The sequence below is a fragment of the Dreissena polymorpha genome, chromosome 13, assembly GCF_020536995.1.
Source record: "Dreissena polymorpha isolate Duluth1 chromosome 13, UMN_Dpol_1.0, whole genome shotgun sequence".
Taxonomy (NCBI): Eukaryota; Metazoa; Mollusca; class Bivalvia; order Myida; family Dreissenidae; genus Dreissena; species Dreissena polymorpha.
This window is the reverse complement of record NC_068367.1, coordinates 32,819,813-32,833,438: the sequence shown is the minus strand read 5'-3', so window position 1 is coordinate 32,833,438 and position 13,626 is coordinate 32,819,813. Positions and strand designations below refer to the sequence as shown.

General features: G+C 31.7%; 1 protein-coding gene across 1 annotated transcript in view; it reads right to left on the bottom strand.

The window, feature by feature from the left end:
* The window catches only part of LOC127854562 (multiple epidermal growth factor-like domains protein 10), a 70,621-nt gene that overhangs the window by 41,053 nt on the left and 15,942 nt on the right, over positions 1-13,626 (bottom strand). The window contains exon 2 of the mRNA XM_052389626.1: positions 13,288-13,421. Within this exon, the coding sequence (XP_052245586.1) occupies positions 13,288-13,421 (134 nt within the window). The remainder of the gene's footprint in view (positions 1-13,287; positions 13,422-13,626) is intronic.

Here is a 13,626-nt window from a genome sequence, read left to right as displayed (position 1 = left end):
ACAAAAATTGAATAACACGCATTTGAAATACTAACATGAAATAATATCTTATTTGAACTGTTTTAAACATATGTATATAACACTTGATGAAACAACAAAAAGGTAGGTAAATACGTGTTGGAGACGGCCAAACAATGTGTAACGTTATGGTAGGAATTTGCAGGTGGAATATTTTGGGATAACTTTATTGAAACATTACAGTCACAAAGTGCACATATGTACACATAAGCTTATCGATGAGGGAGAGATTAAAGAATAGTATAGTTGACACAAGGCCGGGTATGTTTGTATTGGTCAAGCAAAAGTGTTTATACAGATAAAGCTTGTAAATATTTGGATGGTTTGTTTATCCCGTTCCCAGGGCTTCATTGATTCAGTATCTTTAGTAATCTAGCCAACTAGCAATAAGCACGCATAGAACACTGACCAATGGGATTCACGGGGCAAATGTTAGAGGGAAATAGTCAGTTAGCATTTAGATCTAGAGGTGAACAGATGGAAAAAGACACAATCATGTAGCAATCACAACGTATTTGTACAACTGAAAATATTAGTTATGTCAGACATTAAACTGGATTAGAAACTGATATATGATGTTGTTGAATATTCTATCCCACATTATGCAGAGAAATTAACATTAATAGAAAGGGACGGACTTGTCCCATGCGCGACACGGGAAAATGGTAGTTAAAGCAAATCTCGTCATCATGACAATACGCGCATGACGAGATATCGAATGATAGGCTACACATCAGTAATTTAAGAGAAATGAACGTTGCTAGTAACTATGTGTCGTCCATGAACTATGAACGATTATGTGACAAATGCTTATGCATATATAACTACATTAATGACCTGTAAAGTTATATCGTAATCGCTATCAATGGATCCCGCGAACTGTGATCGTGTAACGAATATGTGCAGGGCTAGCACTGATGTTGCCATCTGAGCCGTTTGCGTTAATACAAAAAACTAGGCCAACAAAAAATCTGATTTGCGATAGTGATAGTGTCGAATGTGATACCAATGTACGATGTTGTTTGGCATTCTTGTGCACTTAGTTGGCTTATAAACATTGGATCAAAATCACATATTTATGTAATGCTTTACTGAGCATGTATAATTCTAATCGACTTTTATAAATACAAACATATCGCCAATATTGAATAAAGGGCAGTCCGAATTCAAATTAAGAATGATAAAACACTTCATTTTCAAATAATTCCAATGTCTCGTAAGCTTACGCAATATTTATTTTAAATATTAAATAGTATTAGTTATCCTTGTGTTAATGTTTGCATCACAGCAGACTTCTTTTATCTCAAAGTACCTATGATTCGATTTTTTTGACGATGGTCGGTAATCTTTTGCTTGATTATAATACCTCAATTAGCTAATTAAAGTGTTTGAGACAAACATACTCAAAGCAATATGTTTAGCCATTGGATATATTTTTGAATATCAGACTTCCCTAGATAAAAACATGCGGTCTTTACGTATGACGGGCATTTATAAGTATTGGGCTTTATGGTAAAATGCAAAACTTAGGAAGCATACGTCGTTCTCTGCTTACAACTCAGATCAAATCGATGACACAACTGTGTGAGGAAATAATACAATTATTATCATACATATGCTATTATTTTACCCGCTATTGAAAAAAGAAGTGAATAATTCTTGGAGATTCTGATAACAAATAGAAATAGTTGCATAATAACAATGTCGTCCATAATGAAATTTTATCAAACATCAGTCGATACTATGAATATCAAAAGTTTATGTTAGTAAATAAGACGCAGTGTACAAACTGTTAAGTGCGCAATATTACCGGACGCAAAGATTACCGGACACGACTGAATTCAATCAGTAACATACAGTGACGTGACAACGATTTGGTTGCGTCCATCAAGATGCGAATTGATTAGTGCGACAAATACCATCAAGACAGACAGACTCATACGTCTAAACACATACATTTACAAAAAATATGTCAACATGATAAGGCGTTCATATTTGCGTGTTTTGTGAAGTTGTTCAAACAAACATAAAAAACAAACACAAAGTTAGAAAAATGTTGTTTACATAATGAAAATACAATTCCTGTTGTGTAGATTTGCAAATATTGAATATAAATTTGAATTTTCAAAACATATGTATAAAGACGTGTTTAACAATTTTTTATATACATACAATGATTATTTGTATTTTTAAACAGCTAACAATTTAGAAAAAAAATCCATAAATATTTTCTGCAATTGATAAATGCTAATCATTGTTCCGTTTGTATTAAAGGGATCTTTTCACGCTTTGGTAAATTGACAAAATTGAAAAAAGTTGTTTCAGATTCGCAAATTTTCGTTTTAATTATGATATTTGTGAGGAAACAGTAATACTGAACATTTACCATGCTCTAATATAGCCATTATATGCATCTTTTGACGATTATAAAACCTAATAATTATAAAGCGTTGCAACGCGAAACGATTGAATAATTTGGAGAGTTCTGTTTTTGTCGTTAAATTTTGTATAACTACGAAGATTGCTTATATAAGGTGTAAAATACGTCATGTATGTGTACTCGGCGGAATAGCTCAGTAGGCTAAAGCGTTTTTACTTCAGGACTCTGGCAGGACTCCAGGGGTCACTGGTTCGAAACCTGCTCCGGGCAATGTTCTTTTCCTTTTTTTAATTTTGTTCTTGATTTTTTACTGGAGCTTTTACGATCCAATGTTTACATTTATCAATATAAAGCGTTTAATGAATAAGTTAAAAAATGCCAAAATCTGTGAAAAGGCCCCTTTAATACGTAATTAAATCGACATACATAAGTTTGTATGAGATATATCACGATTATTTAAATTTTCAGACCGCATAGTGAGTGATTCTTATATAAAAATGGATAGTTTACTAAGTTATGCTTTGCTACTTGATTTTAGTAATTCTAAATATTTATATACTAAGTTTTTATATTCATTTTTCTTACGGTTTGGTATCTTGAGCACACACCTACAAAATGATATTCATCTTCTATGTCGTTTATGTTACACATTAAACAGTATCGTTCTTGTCTCGGTGTATTATTTCTTGCATATCTACCTGACTGGATACGCAATGGATTTGCCGACATGCGCAGTCTACAAAAATAAAATCTTTTGGGGAGAACATCCAGATATATTTCATACTCTAGCATTTGTTTAAATTGCCTATAGATTTCTAAAACAGAGCTATTTACTAGGGTACCAAACCATTCTTGTGTCAAGGTGTCAATTCTTTGTTGTAAAAATTTATGTTCACATTCTTTAGGGGTTAATATTGTGAACGTTATTAAACAAACCATGCGTTTCCAACATCAGCTTAATAGTATATACGCAGGTACGATGGCTTTTAAAACAGTTATCAAATGATTATTCATTACCATTTAAAAAAATCATATTATCTGTAGATACAAGCTTAAACCAATAATTGAACATACGGATGTATATTTTTACATATAGTGGGTATGTACCCATTCACCGTAAACTGTGGCATTACAAGTATTAGGTTTAACATTAAGTATTCGTTTACATAATGTTAAGTGTATTCTTTCGATTTCTTTCGCTTTTGAATATCCCCATGTTTCTGCTGGATAATTTAACGTAGATCCAACAAAGGTATCGAGTAATTGGCAATACATTCTAGGTTTTAAATTATTACACATACATAGTAAAACATTCATGGCGTTAAGGGGCTTACAGACTAAATGCTATTGATTCAGATCAAAATTGCCAACATAGTTAAAGACATTCTCTAAATAATTAAAAGTATTAACTACTTCAATTTGATGCCCATTATATTGCTAATGTTGAGATTCTAATACACCTCCACGTTTCCGAAAAAATATCATTTTCGTTTTATCAATATTAACCTTTAAACCTCATAAATCACATTATTCATAGAGCTTATTTAAAATAAACTGAACTTCAGGTGTTTTGCCTAAAATGGCCGTATCATCGGCAAAAAGCAAAAGTATTAAAACAATGTCGTCAATAGGCAAAGATGATTGATCATCTTGTGGTAGGAACAGTTCTAAATCTTCAACAAATAGGCAAAACAATAACGGAACATTTCTTCCCCTTGACGTAAACCAAAGGTGTAGTTAAAATACTCAGTGTAGTTAGAGCATTATTTAGCATTAATTATTATTATTATTATTTAGCACATGCTTTTACATTACAATACAAATCCTTAACAATTCTTACAATTTTGCCCTGTAATCCAGATTTATACAATTTTAGCCACATACTATTTCTATATATTGAATCAAAATATGTCATCATATGAACAAATATAACATAAAGCATTTGTTTTAAAACAAAAAATTCTGAACAAGTGACAAAGGAATAATTAGTGCGTCAACTGTAGAGCGCTTTGAGAAATCCAAATTGGGCGTCAGAAAAAATATTTTTTTGTTCACATACATTGCAAATGTTGGATACGTTTATTTAGAGCTGTAGTAAACATTTTAGATAAACAACTACCAACAGTTATGCCCCTGTAATTATTAACGTCAATAGTTGAGCCTTTTTTATGTAATGAGATAATAATTGCCTTTGTCCGCTTCTCGGGCAAAAAGCCCGAATCAATGATTGTTCTGAGTAGCTCACACCCAACGGCCTGATAAAATATCAAAAGTTTCAATAGAAAACGCGTTTAACAAATTATCACATCCATAAGCTTTTTTTGGATTCGGCGATTTTACAGATGGTAGCAGATTGTATAGTCGATGAAATGACATATAGAGGGGCAGCTTGCCCTAAATGTGCATGAATTGCATGCTGTAACGATTTAACACATTTTCTTATGCATATGTAAACGCTTCGTGTGCATATTAATATAGAATCTTATTAGACCAATACTTTGTTTTGTAACCTGTATTAAATGTATGTCGTTTTACAATACAAAATACTTTTAAAGTTTACAGTTTTGCGTAATTTTAAAATCGTTGTTTCAATGGGTTTTGTATAAATCAAGCAATTGTGTCTTTCTAAGTGTACAATTTGGACTGTGCAATAACCTTTAACAATTAACAATGTGTATGAGATAAACATTTATCCGCTTAAATACGTAAACCAAAACAATCCTTAAATCTCTGCATAATATATGTGTCATACATATCTTTGCACATGTACGAATCTAAAGATCTGTCGTCAGTTTACTATAGTGTCATATGCAAAGGCTACATGATGCTATTTAAATATATGTGATATTTTTTGTGTTCGTATGTTTGTTTTTTAATTCAAATGCAATTGAAAACTTACTATCATTACACGCTATTCCTGTCCATCCGTCTTTACAGCTATAATTTCCACATGCACCCGTAACACCGTCGCATGAGCCCACAAGACAATGGCATTGCTTGGAACAGTTGACGCTGTAACTTCCGAGTGGGCAGCCTGGAAATAAACACGTGAACATTCTGGTAACCTGAGTGGCTTCCATTTTGTTCTACAATAAAATAGAATATGAAAATAACCAGTTTTACGTAAATTCTTAATCGTGTTTCCGATAACATTTCATACAATAAGCACGCCTGTCTTCGTAAGTTTTGTCTTTCATGTGCAATAAAGTAATAGAAATTAAAACTTTTTATATGCATTCCATTTATCTGCTCAAATAATTAATCTTAATGTATAAATATATTGCTTTACATAACGTATGTGGTCTTATATATCTTTGCACATATATAAAAATAAAATGGCAATATGTTGTCAGATTTCTAGAGTATTATATGCGGGAGCTACTTTTCTTATTGACGTATATGGGATATGTGTTTGATGTGTGTGTTTTTGTTTTACTAATATTTGCTTACAACTTACTTTCATTACATACTATTCCTTTCCATCCGTCTTTACAACCCCCATTTCCACATGCACCCGTAACACTATCGCATAAGCCCACACGGCAATGGCATTGCTTGGAACAGTTAACGCTGTAACTTCCGAGTGCACAGCCTGAAAACAAACACAAGCGTAAATTCTAATAACCTGATTGACATGTGTTTCGTTTAACAGCTAGATAGAATATAACATAACCAGTTTTGCGTACATTCCAAATCGCGTTTCCAATAACATTGTATAACTTTAGCAAGCGTCTCTTTGTAAGTTGTGACTTACATGTGCAATTAATTAATATAAATTGACACTGTTTGTGTGCATAACATGACACACTGAAATAATTAATCTAAATCTATAATGGTATTGTTGTACGTTATGTATATGTTTATATATGTTTTTGCATATTTATAAATCTAAAATGGTCGATGTGTTGACAGATTTAAGAGTATAATATGCGGATGCTACCTTGTGTTAATAAATATCTTTGCACTTGTATGAATCAAAAATTGTCTATCTGTTGACATATTTTAGAGTATTATATGCGGAAGATATATATATATCTTATTTGCATATATGAGATATTTGTTTGTTTTGTGCGTTTTTATTTCATTAATATCCTTTGACAACTTACGTTCATTACACGCTAGTCCTGTCCATCCGTCTGTACAGCCCTCATTTCCACATGCACCCGTTACATTGTCGCATGAGCCCACTCGGCAATTGCATTGCTTGGAACAGTTCACGCTGTTACTTCCGAGTGGGCAATCTGACAACAAAAACGTGTGGCATGTTCATGATTTGATAGTATGATCATTATATATTCTCGTCTTTAGTTACAATTACTTTACTATAGATTTCAAATACGTCTATTTACTTGAACGGACATTATTGGAGATAAGTGTATAAAACGCAATGTTTGCACATTTTCACAATATATACAATCAAAACCACTGAAACTAAACCATTATTCCAGTTGATCATTCTTTATTAATTTATACTTCAATGTAGGATACACTATGAGTGCAACAGAGCGATTTCGCAACACATTTACATTTGACCACGAAAAAGAGTCAAAAGGTGTCAATTATTTCCACGTTGGCTTAAGGTTTGCAATACATGAATTTTATATTATTTGAATTAAGAAATTTTGTATTCTTGTCATTGATTCTTTAGAGGAGGTATTAGTTTCTTTTTGCAAACAACAGTATATACGCATATCTTTCTAAGTGTTTGAGTAACTAATTATACATGAACATTTTTTTCCTGAAACAGCTGTTTCGTTTGTTTCATGAATAATAGTTCCCAACGTAATCAGACAGGAAAGATTGGTACTGAATGCGAATATTTATGTCAAAATTGTGAATACGCGTGTGTTATATGAAATCACCAGAACAGTTACATGTCCCTAAAATGCGGGTTATTCTTAGGAAACGTGACACTAACAATCAGCGTTAAAGTATGTTCCTTGCTTGTCGGTATATAAAATTTCACAAAATACCAAAAAGGAGATATTGATTGTCCCCGTAACTTGCACAAACTGTATTTTGCGTGTAGGAGTTCGCATTTTCTCTGCAATGGTCGCGTTTAAAGTACATTGTTGATCATGAAGCGATTCTCCCCTAAGGCCCATTGACAAAGCGGCATTTGGAGAACTGGCAGTCGAAATAAATTGTGAACACCAATAGATTGTGTTGACCTTAGTGAAAACTTTTTTTCCGCTAGTTACATGAGGTAAAAATAATAATGACCGATATCAAAGAAGCAATTGATTTTCATTCTAAATATAAACCTAAGACCTTTTATCAGAACGCGAACATTCATGTGACATAAATGTTGTTTGTACCCGGGGATTAGTTGATTTACACATAAAGTACATCAAATATACTATTGTGAATCATTGAGCAATCATTTTCACATTAGCTAAACTCTGATTAAAAAAATATTCATCAATGTTTGCCAATTAAATTGATACTGAGAATATAAAAAAAAACTTTCAAGAGTTTGTTAAAGACTTTTACGGCCGGTTTGAGCATACTTTATTTAGTTCTACATATTGAAACATAATATTGATAAATGTTGCATTAGTTGCAATTCAACTTCTCAAACACGCCTGTTAGACATATAACCTGTAAGCATCCCAATTAGAACAAGTGTTTAACCCTGATAAACTGTCTAAATGGGAAATACACGTAGTACATGTTACATGCTCTTCACATAGATTGTATATAGAAAGTAGAAGATGAGCCAAACCTTCTCCCGTTCCTTAAGGCGAAAGAAAGTGTACTGCGTGTTTTAGGGTGTAGAATGTTTTCAGAATTAAGATCTCAGTATATAAGATTTTATTACTGACACCGACCTAACATGCACAAGTTTATCGAATTACTTACAACTGAAAATAAAACGCCGTTACACAAACTATGCTCTAACAAATACATATCATTTTTAATAAGGGATATTAAAATGTGTTAAACGGTCGCTTTAAATTAAGCGTAAAAACTGTATTTGAATGTTTGTTTGTTTTGTTGTTGTTGTTTTTATCAATTGTCAGCATTATCTTTTCAGTAAAGAAATTGTTACAGTATCGTGCCTTAACCTAAATACTTTTGCGACATTACTGCTGTATTATCAGAATTGTATTGCATTACATTACAGCTATTAAATAAGATTTAACTATTTAACTCAGAACTGATGTTTTTTTATTTTTTTATTTTTATGGCATATTACATGACGTTTTGACCATGTTGTGTGTTTGTTTATCTACAAACACCGTGTTATATTAGCAGTTTTTTACAATATTGTAATGTGATCAGAGCCGTTGTGCTTCCAATATTGTCGTTTCGTATAGGCAGCAAGCAAGGGCAAATGCTATTGTTACATGCATGGGCCTTGATTGACATGCATTTTATTACAGCTAACTGTAAGATAGCTTAATGTAAGAAAGCAATTCTATTATTGTCATATTACTTTCAACATGTACGTACTGCTATATATATAATACTTTGTACTAACATCAAGTAACAATTTCGTTTCATGAGGCACATGCATATATATATATATATATATATATATATATATATAGTTATATAAGTAAAATGTAATAATCCAGATTGTGAATATTATATAATAAAAATAAAAACACGTGTCTGGGATTTTAAATATATATTGATTTAGCCAACGCGTTTTGCATAGCTCATCAGGGCATAATACAATATATTACAACGTCAAAATGTCATGGAGATAACGTCATATCAATTATGACGTCATAACGTCAATAATTATTAAATGAAATTTAATTTGGGTTTAAATACATGTATAAAATGTTGTTCTTTTGCTAACCTAGCTGAAATATTGTTTGAAAATAGCTTATAAAATGGAAATATTTTAAATTTTGGTTCATTATGTGAACATTCATCTAAATGTTTACTTAAAGGCATCTGTCTTGTTGAGGGCTAAATCAATATATATTTAAAATCCCAGACACGTGTTTTTACTTTATTATATATATATATATATATATATATATATATATATATATATATATATATATATATATATATATATATATATATATATATATATATGTATATATATATATATAATAAAAGTAAAAACACGTGTCTGGGATTTTAAATATATATTGATTTAGCCAACGCGTTTCGCATAGCTCATCAGGGCATAATACTAAATCAATATATATTTAAAATCCCAGACACGTGTTTTTACTTTTATTATATAATATTCACAATCTGGATTATTACATTTTACTTATATAACTATATATATATATATATATATATATATATATATATATATATATATATATATATATATATATATATATATATATATATATATATATATATATATATATATGCATGTGCCTCATGAAACGAAAATTGTTACCATTATTTCACATGTAGACCCAACATAGGTACATTATAATATATTTGATAAATGCTTGCAATTAATAAGCTCCATTAGAATTTGAAGTTATTACCACTTAGTACATTCTAATTACATATATACTATCGATAGTTGTAACTATAATAATCTAGTATTTAATAATACATGTATGTATTGTGGCGGTGAAATGTACTATCACATTGTTTAATCATAAACTATTTACTCAGTAAACACTGAATGTTTACTTTGTCCACTTGGGCTTTTGGCCTTCTGGATGTATTGTTTAATAAACTTTAAACGTTGTTTTTAAAATAAACTTTAAAACATGTTAGATTAAGATCGTAATATTACTAATTATTTCGACAGACGTTTAACGATGTGTATTGCTTCACGTGATTAAAGACGTATTATGTACTAATATATATCGTTCAAAACTGTACATTTACCCGAATGCCTGTAGAGGTTAATCCTCCAATCAGCGCCACATATCTTGCTTCTGTCGCCAGGACAAATAAAAGAACACTCTGACTCTGGCTTTTGGGTTGAAGAATAAAGCGCATTACCACATAGGCAATGCCTCTGCGACTAATTGTAATCAGAAAAAAACCATATTGATAGCATGACCGTTGGTTACGAAAAGGCATGCTTAGATGACATATTTCTGCGAATCTGCAGATTGAAGTCACTATCAAGGTGAAATACCAGAGGCGCCAAGATTATATTTGAACACAATTAATGACACACACAAAGAATAGAAACGTGACCTTAATTGAAATAAGTATTCAATATGAAATCAATGACATGCGCAAAACATTTTTGCCATGATTTGTTAATACTATTCTGGTCCATTCTTGTTTACTCGTTTTAAAGAGCTTTTTGAATACCTTTAACAGATTATCGGTGTGATTATGTAGACGGTGTTTAACGATTCCACATATACAACAATCCACTGAAGCAGCATCCAAAGACTTCGGCATCCATACATCACGGTCAATAAAGTTGATTTTCTCTTTCTTAAGAAATTGGAAAATCTGTTTAGATGTGTGACTTGAGGCACCGTCCTGATGGAACACCATCGACTTCCGACCTTCTGGAAACAGTTTCGGGACTTCATTTCGAAAAAACGGCTTCGATACCTTATTGATATAGAACTTGCTACTAACTTTAGTTCCGTTGTTGATAAGCCGAATCTCGGGTTTTGCTCCATAAGTGACAACAGCCCATGCCATGAAATCCTTGGCAAAAGAGTCCCGCTAAACGAACTAAAGTGTGCCGCTAACTGTTTTCCCTTTTTTTGTAGCAAACTTTGCGTCGCCCGTACGATCCACTTAACATTGCAAGAGAAGTAACACAGTAATTCCATCTTCCCCTCTTAACTTCGTGTATAACTGCCATGATCTAGCACTTCTCTTCTAAGTTCGCAAAGATCTATCAATAAAAAACATTCGTGTCGTCGCGAGTTCTCGTAGATTCTCGCGGTAACCGAGATTTCAGTCAGTGAGAAAGTGACGCGCGTCATCTTTTCGTGGTAATCTTATCTAAATGTGGTGTCACAGTCATACAAATAAACGCTCTTAATCCACAATGCGAACATGGTCTCTCTTGAAGAGAATGCGTTGACGCCTCAATCGCAGATGTGTATTCAAAATGTTTAGTGTCTTGCTAATAGTATTTATCCGTAATATGTGAAGGCAAAATCAACATATTTGTTTCCTGTTTTACAGTTTATTGGGTATTTTAAAATTTACACTTTATTAAAAAAATATTAAAATATTAGTTTAGGAAATGTATAGAACATCCCCGGAACAGTTAAACATAAATTGATCAATTTTATTTCAGCCTTTATTGTTTTCATATCAATTTTAAAAATGATAATTGATTAAGTAATACAACCAAAATTACAGTTAAAGTCAGATATTAAATTTGCAATAAGTAATTAAGATACGGCCTGTAATCTTGAAGCTTTTTATATTACCTTTAAATTTATATTCAAATATGTAATGTTAATTTAGAAAAGTAAAGATGATGGCAAAGATGGATATGTCATATTCAATTAGAAAATCTGCATCGGCATGAAATTTTACAATTATTCGCTTATGAATATCTCCGAGACTTTTCACGTTACAATAAAAAAAAGTTTTGTTTAGTTTTGTACATTTTTATATTACCTTTACATGATACGTAATTAGAAGTATGTATAAAGAAAAAACAAAGTAAAGGCAAATATATACTTTTAAATAGTCTAACTCGGCCTGAAATCTTTCAAAGTATTGTTATTTAATACCCGAGAAAAAGTTTATAGAATAATGTTTATAGCCTTTTGATATCACCTTTATACTTTATTCAATATATCCAAAAAGAAATGATCAAGTTTAAGGCAACGGCGTATTGAAAGATGCACTTGTTAAAAAGCTAACTCGTCATTGAATACTGTTGCTTAATGTTGGTTCAGAGACACATATTTTTTTCAAATCTATTATGTTTTATTTTAAAATCACTTTTAATATATCAACGCTACTATAAATATTAAAACTTTGTTTCAGGTTTCAAATGTTTTCAGTTCTATTGTGCAAATCATGAAATGGTGTTATTGGATTCAAGCGGGCGGACACGCTGCCGTAGCGCATAATAGCGCCAATTTACAGAGGGAGATCAGCGATTGCCTGATTGATGTTACGTGATATAGATCTCGTTTTCGCCGCGCGAATTCCCGATACTTTTTGTATCAGAATGGATGTTTCCAATCTTTGTTTATTTATAGATCTTTAATTTGCGCCATATTAAGCTGACGCATTTTGCATTTTGTTCTGTGTTTAGCTTTTAATATTTTGGTGAAAATGTTATAAACAGTTCATTTAGAGATGCATTGTATGGGCGACATCTCACATCTTACATCTGGGTCGGCAGATAAAATTTGGCAATCATACGATTGATTTCTCTGATGCCGTCCGATATGGCCACATTTAGGCGATATCTAAACGTTGTAATTGGAAGGTCAGGATTGATATTTTGGAGTTGTCGTTCAAAAGTATCACTAATATTCTTGATGGAGCATAAAAGAATCGAATACCCCATTGCTTGAAAATCATTGTAAATACTCCTATACGCGTTTTCAGCCTTCAAAAGTCCAACAACTACCCCTTTTAATGTTATCATTAATTTTTCGACGCACTATTCTACAAATGACAAATACAATGTTGAAACACCAATACTTTCATTGAACAAGATAGAGTAAATGCAATTTGTACATGTTTTACACACGGTACTGTCTAAACTTGTATTAAGATTTTGTTCAAATATACTTTTGGCGCCTCTCGTATGTCATTCTTTATACAAGCACAATAATAATTAAAAAGTTAAGCACAAAATTAACAATAAATAGGGAACAAATAGGGATAAAGAATATTATATGTTATTTTCATAGCTTAAGGATTTGTATTCCTATCAGTTTATACCTTTGTGTTGAGTTAATATCTTGCTATAAAAGTGCTACGTTAAATCTACAACCAACCTGCACTCCGAAAAACTTGTAGTTTCTGCAGTTTTTTGAACACTCCGCTGGTGAGTTCGAATCAGAAAAGTAATCATAGTCTTGAAGGATTCGGTTGCTGCTGCTATCCTCATAACAGCCCACATAATCGATACCTGTAAATAAGTGTAACGCAAAATCAAAAATATCATTTCATAAATAATGGAAACATTCAGTTACTAAATTTTATGTACTTACCATAAATATGTTATATTACACATTTTTCGGGTGAGTCTTACATCTTTAAAAAACTTTCATTGCTTTTCGATGCTTTTTAAGAAACACTTTGCAACACAAACACAATTTAAATAGTTATATGTT